This window comes from Myotis lucifugus, unplaced genomic scaffold (genome assembly GCF_000147115.1).
Source record: "Myotis lucifugus unplaced genomic scaffold, Myoluc2.0 scaffold_4, whole genome shotgun sequence".
NCBI lineage: Eukaryota > Metazoa > Chordata > Mammalia > Chiroptera > Vespertilionidae > Myotis > Myotis lucifugus.
Genome location: NW_005871052.1, coordinates 4472622 through 4480413, shown reverse-complemented (window position 1 = coordinate 4480413; position 7792 = coordinate 4472622). Strand labels below are relative to the sequence as shown.

The 7792-nt window shown below is 39.1% G+C and overlaps 1 protein-coding gene across 1 annotated transcript; it reads right to left on the bottom strand.

The window, feature by feature from the left end:
- LOC102419864 (protein FRG2-like) lies at window positions 1–678 on the bottom strand. The gene is given in 1 exon segment (XM_014466360.1): window positions 1–678. A coding segment is annotated over 1 exon segment (678 nt).
- Between the last annotated feature and the right edge of the window lie 7114 nt (window positions 679–7792).

Below are 7792 nucleotides of genomic sequence, written 5' to 3'. Positions count from 1 at the left end.
TCACTCTGGACCCAAAGGCCCTGGTAGTGGGGCTGGGATGAGTCACTCCTCAGCAGGGAAGACATAGGCGGCCTGGGTGGCCATGGTATAGATGGTCTGTACCTGGGCATGCAAATGCCCCCCAAGCAGAGCATAGTGCTCCCAGCTCAGTGGGACAGGAGCCTGCTGGTGCTGCATCTGGACGATGTTGTGATAAGTGGCCTCAGACATGGTGCACAGGGAAGTTACCAGGCTTTTCCGCAGCACAGGTGGCTGGACTCCCAAGGGCCTGGATCTGGGCTGCTTCCTGTGCCCAGGGCGCTTCCTCTGGGCTCTGCTGGGGCAGGCGTGCCCAGTCTCTTGGCTGCAGCTGCTGTGGCCAACATCAGGGCTCTTTCCTCTCTTCTCCAAAACCACACTGCACTCCTCTCCCAGAGAGGGCTCTGCTCTATCGCAGGGGCTGTCACTGGAGCCTCTTTTCCTCTTCCTGGAGCTCTCCTGACTCAAGCAGCTTTCTGCTTCTCCTCTTTGGGTGCTGGTCTCTGTTAAATGGGAAGAAGTCTTGACTTTTTCTTCTAGTGGTTTCTCCTCCAGATCTGAGCTTCTTTCTTCTAAGGAATTGTTTTGGAGGGGAGGCTGGTCAGTGGGGCTTTGCATGGAGGGGATGAGGAGATCTTGGTTTTCTGTTCCTGAATCCATCTCGCAGCCCAAATGAGAGACCCTTCCTCCTGGCATCTGTCCAGAATCAGAAGTCGTGTTTTTTATTTGTTTATATTCCAAACTAGAGGCCTGGTGCACAAAAATTTGTGCACTTGGGGGGTCCCTCAGCCCCGCCTGTGCCCTCTCACAGTCTGGGACCCCTCGGGGGATGTCCACCTGCTGGCTTAGGCCCGCTCCCAGGGGGATAAGGCCTAAGCTGGCAGTCAGACATCCCTCTGGCAGCCTGGGAGCCCTCAGGGGATGTCCACTTGCCAGCAGGGAGCAGGCCTAAGCTAAAGTCGGACATCCTTAGCGCTGCTGAGGAGGCGGGAGAGGCTCCCACCACCACTGCTGCACTGGCAGCCATCAGCCTGGCTTGTGGCTGAGCAGAGCTCCCCCTGTGGGAGCACACTGACCACCAGGGGGCAGCTCCTGCATTGAGTGTCTGCCCCCTGGTGGTCAGTGTGTGTCATAGTGACCAGTGATTCCCAGTTGTTCTGCTGTTAGGGTCAATTTGCATATCACCCTTTTATTATATAGGATTGCTGATTTGTTTCTCAGCCTCATCTATTCTATGTTGATTCCCTGTAAATTAATTATTCTTTATTTCAGTTAGTATTGCTTTCATTTCTAACTGGTTCTTTTTTATGCTCATGAGGTCCTCACTAAGTTCTATAAATTATTATGCAACTTAAAAATTATATAGGTTTCAAGTGTACAATTCTATGATATATCATATGTATATTGCATTAACAAAATAAAGAATAAAATCATATGATCATATCAATAGATGGAGAAAAGAGATTTGACAAAATACAAAATCCATTTACTATTAAAACACTCAATAAAATGGATCTAGAAGGAAAGTACCTCAGCATAATAAAAGCCATGTATTATAAACCCTCAGATAATATCATACTCAATGGTGAAAAACTGGAAGCTTTTCCTCTATCAGGAATAAGACAAGGATGTCTACTCTCCCTACTGTTATTCAACACAGTATTATAAATCTTAGCCAGAGCAATCAGGGAATAGAAATAAATAAAAGGCATCAAATTGAATTTTTTATTATTTTTTTAAATATTGACATTATTGCAGGATTCCCCCTCACTTTGCATACCTCCACTGTCCCCTGACTCTCCCTTCCTTGGCCTTTATTAAATTATTTTCCATGTCCATGGGGTATGCATATATATTCTTTAGCTATTTCCTTCACCTTCTTTATCCAGTCACCCCCATCCCCCTCCACTTGGGCACCATTCAGTCTATTCCAAGTATTCATACTTCTGGTTCCATTTTGTTCCTCAGATTATTTTAATTGGATTGCACAATGGTATCTGTCTTTCTCCGACTGGCTTATTCTGCAGGTCGATTAATTCTGGCACAAAGAATAAAACTTTCTTCTTTTATACAGCCACATAGTGTTACATTGTGTAAATGTACCACAGCTTTTTTATCCACTAATCTACTGATGCACATGTGGGCTGTTTCCAGATCTTGGCTATTTTAAATAATGCTTCTATGAACATAGGGATGTATATATTCTTTTTGATTGGTGTTTTGGAATTCTTAGGATATATTACCAGAAGTGGGATTGCTGGGTAAAAAGGTAGTTCCATTTTGAATTATTTTAGGAAAATGGGCAAAGGACCTAAACAGACACTTTTCCAAAAAGAACATACAAATGGCCAATAGGTATATGAAAAAATGCTCAAGGTCACTAATTATCAAAGATATGAAAATAAAAACTAAACTATAATGAGGTATCACCTCACACCTGCCATAATTACTACTATTAACCATTGACCTATGAACCAGGAGGTTACAGTTCAATTCCAGGTCAGGGCACATGCCTGGTTGTGGGCTTAGTCCCCAGTGGGGAGTATGCAGGAGGTGGCCAACTGGTGGTTCTCTCTCATCATTGATGTTTCTATCTTTCTCTCCCTCTCCCTTCCTCTCTGAAATCAATAAAATATGTTTTAAAAAGAATAATAAATCAACAAACAAGTGCTGGCAAACACGTGGAGAAAAGAGAATCCTAGTACACTTCTGGTGAGAATGCAGACTTGTACAGCCACTGTGGAAAACAGTATGGAGTTTCCTAAAAAAGTTAAAAAAGGAACTGCCTTTTCACACAGTAATTTCATTTCTGGGAATATATTCTTAGAATCTTGAAACACTAATCAGAAAGAATATATAAATCCCTATGTTCATAGCAGCATTATTTAGAGTAGCCAAGATCTGGAAACAGCCCAAGTGCCCATCAGCAGATGAGTGGTACATTTACACAATGAAATACTATGCAGCTGTAAAAAAAAGATTTCTTACCTTTTGAGACAGCATGGAAATACCTGGAGAGTATAATGCTAAGCTAAATAAGCCAGTCAGAAAAAGACAGATAGCATATGATCTCACTTATATGTGGAATCTAATGAATAAAATAAACTGACAAACAAAATGGAAACAGAAGCATTAATAAATGGAATAGACTGGCCCATGCCCAAGGGAAGTTGGGTATGTGGGGTGACTGGATAAAGAAGGTGAAGGAAATAGCTAAAGAATATATATGCATATCCCATGAAAATGGACAATAATTTGGTAAAGGCCAAGGAAGGGAAGGTGGGGGAGGTTAGATGTAGGCTAAAGGGGAAGGGACTTCTACAATAATGTCAACATAAAAAAATCTTCAGTAAAAACAAAATAAAATTTTAAAGTAAAATATATCACCTCCCATTTTCCATTTCTGTTTAGTGATTTTGTGTACAATCTATCTCATTTATATGTTTCTGGCAGAAGAATTATAATATCCTATCACAAGTAAACTCCCCCTGTGTAGTATGGCAAAAAGTAAAGATAGGGAAGTAGAGTTTGACTTGGATTGTATGTCTTTTGGAAGAGTTTGGATACCATCCTATTTACAACAGGAATTCAGTAAAGTTTTGTTATAGGAAAGAGTGGCATAATGAAATTTACTTTTACAAGTAACTTTGTGTTAAACTGCATAGGAAATAGACCAGAATAGAAATCGATTTATGTTATAAAGACTAACTTGGAATGTTTTGAATAGTCCTGGAAAAATATGGTAAAGGTTCAATCTAAAGCATAGATAGAGAGGGCCCAGATTAGGGTTAAAATGCCATTATTTGATATATTGTAGGTTGACTGTGAGATATTTAGAGCGAAATACTAGGTAAACTGTAATGCTGTTTATAGGGATGGATAATAAAAAAAAGAGGTGAATATTTGGAAAAAATATTAGTCTGGTTATAGGCATTTAACTTGTCATTTCCTTGTTCTTGACCCCAGTTTCCCCCCAAATCAGTGGCTCACCTGTGGGTCGCGACCCCTGAAAATACATCCTGCATATCAGATATTTACATTATGATTCATAACAGTAGCAAAATTACAGTTATGAAGTAGCAACAAAAATAATTTTATGGTTGGGGGTCACCACAACATGAGGAACTGTATTAAAGGGTTGCGGCATTAGGAAGGTTGAGAACCACTGCCCCAAATAGATATGTAAAAGCTGGGCTCTGTGTTCTGCAAAGTTCCACCTATTGTAATATATGACAATATTTTTTCTTCATAGATGGAAAACTACAAAAGTTAGGGCAATATTTTTCATCATATAATAAGAGAATTGTTGGGGGGTTTTATTGCATGTACCTCTCTTACTGTGTTATGCTTCATGTTTTGATAAACTAATTTGAAAAAGCAATGCATGCATTAAAATGACTATAGAATTGATTACAATCAATTGAGTTTAAATAAGAGCACCTTATATTTTCACTACCTACTTGAAATTATTTTGGTTACTTTTAAAAATGGCAGTCTATATATTGGTCAAAGTTTCATGGGCTTAAACTTTCAGGATGTCATATTGTAATTACCTTAGTGGACAGGTCATAGATAAACATTTTGGACCATAAGAAAATCTCTAAGAGTTTAGTTTTATTTTTAAAAAACTTTAAAATAATCATTACATCTTTATCCACCTGATATTTGGGAAATACAGTTTAATTTACAGGTTTATAGGTTTATTAAATGATTTACAGAAAAATATTTTTTAACACTGAAAAACTGAAAAAAAGTAGAGCAATATATACCTCCAAAATTTTAGAATGCTTAGCAAAACTATGTATTTTGTGCAAATAAAAGAGTGGAGCAATACCCAGTACCCATATCTTGACTTATAAATACCATTCTCTAATTACAAGAACCAGGACTCTCTAAAGAAATGGTGGATCCAAGGAATGTGGCAAGAAAAACACAGGGTAAATGTATTTGTAAGGCTTCTTCAGAGAAACAAAATTTAGTTTGTGTGTGTGTTTAAACAGAAAAATGTGAGAGAGATTTGTTATAAGGAATTGGCTCATGTAATAATTGAAACATCCCAAGATATGCAGTCATCAAGAGGGAGACCCAGGAGAGCAGATGGTATAGTTCTAATCCCAGTCTGAAGATCTGAGAACCAGGAGAGTAAATGGTATATGTTCCAGTCTGAAACCCAGCAGGTGTGATACACAAAAAGAGCTGATGTTTCAGTTCAATTCTGAAGGCAGCATAGACTGCTATTCCAACTCAAGGTGATTAGGTATGAGGTTCCTTCTTACATGAGGAAGGGTTAGCCATTTTGATCCATTCAGGTATTCAACTGATTGGATGAGGGCCACTCACCTGAGGGAAAGCAACCTGCTTTACTTAGTCTACTGATTCAAATGTTAACCTCATCCAAAAACACCCTCACAGACAAACCCAGAAGAATGTGGGACCAAATATCTGGGTACCCAGTAGCCCAGTCAAGTTGACACATAAATTAATCATCACAATGAACCTAGAACATCTTGTAGGGCCAGAAAATAAGAAAGTGCTCAAGAGATAAAGAATATCAACGGATCAGAAATTGTGCCCTATGTTCATAGCGGCATAATTCACCATAGCTAAGATTTAGAAACAGCCTAAGTGCCCATCAGCAGATGAGTGGATTAAAAAACTGTGGTACATCTACACAGTGGAATACTACGCTGTGGTAAAAAAAGAAGGAATTCTTACTGTTTGCAACAGCATGGATGGAACTGGAGAGCATTACGCTAGGTGAAATAAGCCAGTCAGAGAAAGATAAATACCACATGATCTCAGTCATTTATGGAATATAATGAACAACATAAACTGATGAACAAAAACAGATCCAGAGACAGAGAAGTATCGATCAGACCATCAAACCTCAGAGGGAAGGTAGGGGAGGGTGGGGGTAAGAGGGAGAGATCAACCAAAGAACTTGTATGCATGCATATAAGCCTAACCAATGGACACAGACAACAGGGGGGTGAGGGCATGAGTGGGGGTGTGGGGGGCATTGGGGGGATAAGGACACATATGTAATACCTTAATAAATAAAGAAGATTTAAAAAAAGAATATCAAAGGGATACAAGATCCAGCCTGAAAGAGCTCCAAAGAATCAAACCTGGAATAATTTGAAAAAAATATTTTAGGGAATATTATAGAGGGAAGGTGGGTGAGTGTCAAGAGATTAATCAAAGAACTTATATGCGTATATGCATAACCCATGGACACAGACAGTAGTATGGTGAAGGCCTCAGAAGGTATGGGTAGGGGATGAAAGGGGCCAATGGGGAAAAAAGTGAGACATCTGTAATGCTTTCAACAATAAAAATAAATTTAAAAATAAATATTATAGTATTATAGTATTGGGTTATAACCCAAAGTATAAAATAAATACCCATGAGTTAATATATATATTAACTCATGTATATGCCTAAGCGACCTGCCGCTATGACACACACTGACCACCAGGGGGCAGACGCTCAAAGCAGGAGTGGAAACCACAGGCATGGAAACATGGAACAGACTGATGAATCTCAGAGGGAAGGGGGGAGGGCAGGAAGAAATTAACCAAAGATCTTATATGCATACTAGAGGCCTATGCACAGATTTGTGCACCAGTGGAGTCCCTCAGCCTGGCCTGCAGAGATCAGATGAAACTGGCTCTCCAACATCTTCTGAGGGGTCCCGGATTGCGAGGGTGCAGGCCAGGCCGAGGGAACTCACTGAGCCTCTAGTACTGATATAAATGAGTAATTGAACAATTAAATAAATTGAGAAACAGAGACACTACTTCCCTACAGAATTCTAAATGATATGCATAGATACTTTTCTTCCTCAAAGAAGTAGAGATTACACTCACCTCTTGCCTGTAGGCTTCCCTTCCAAAATCAGTTTAAATAAAAGGAAATATAATAACTGTGATGACTTGAATGTTCGTTTTCTCCCAAACTTTATATATTGAAACACTAACCATCCTTGTGATAGTATTTGGAGGTGGGTCTTTGGGTAAGTAATAGATTTAGATGATCTCATGAGGGTTGAACCCTCATGATAGAATTAGTGCCCCTATAAAAAGAGGAAAACAGATATCATTCTCAATGCATCCACAATGAGGTGATAAGAACACACAGCAAGCAAGCAGGAATCTACAAGCAAGAAAGAGGGCTCTCATCAAGAATCAAATCTCTTGGCATTCTGAGCTTTGAATTCCCAAACTTCAGAACTCTGAGAATTAAATGTCTGTAGTTTAAGCCTTTTAGTCTATAGTATTTTGTTATAGAAGCCTAAGCTGACAATAACTTTATAGTGATGAGTCCTGACACTGTCTTAAGCACATGATCAAATCAATATCACCAATGATGTCATGTTTATAACCTTATAACCCCTGATACAGAAGGGCAATTTATCTCTGTGGTATTCTTCCAAACCCATAACCCCTATCTAAGCCTGAGTAAAACATTAGATGAATGAAAATTGAGGTAAATTTTAACCAAATACAGGGTGTCCCAAAAATGAATGCATACTTTAACAGCTGATAACTCAATTTTGAAAATGGAATGTATTTTAATAAACACTGCCTTTATAATTATTCAAAATGTGTATATACATTTTTTGGGACACCCTATATCTGACAAGTAATCCTCAAAATTCTCAAGTTAAGAAGAAACAAGGAAAGACTGAGAAACTATTATAGAGCAAAGGATACCATCAAAAGCGAGATTAATAAATGCTATGTAAGATTGTGGATTAAATCCTGGAACCAAA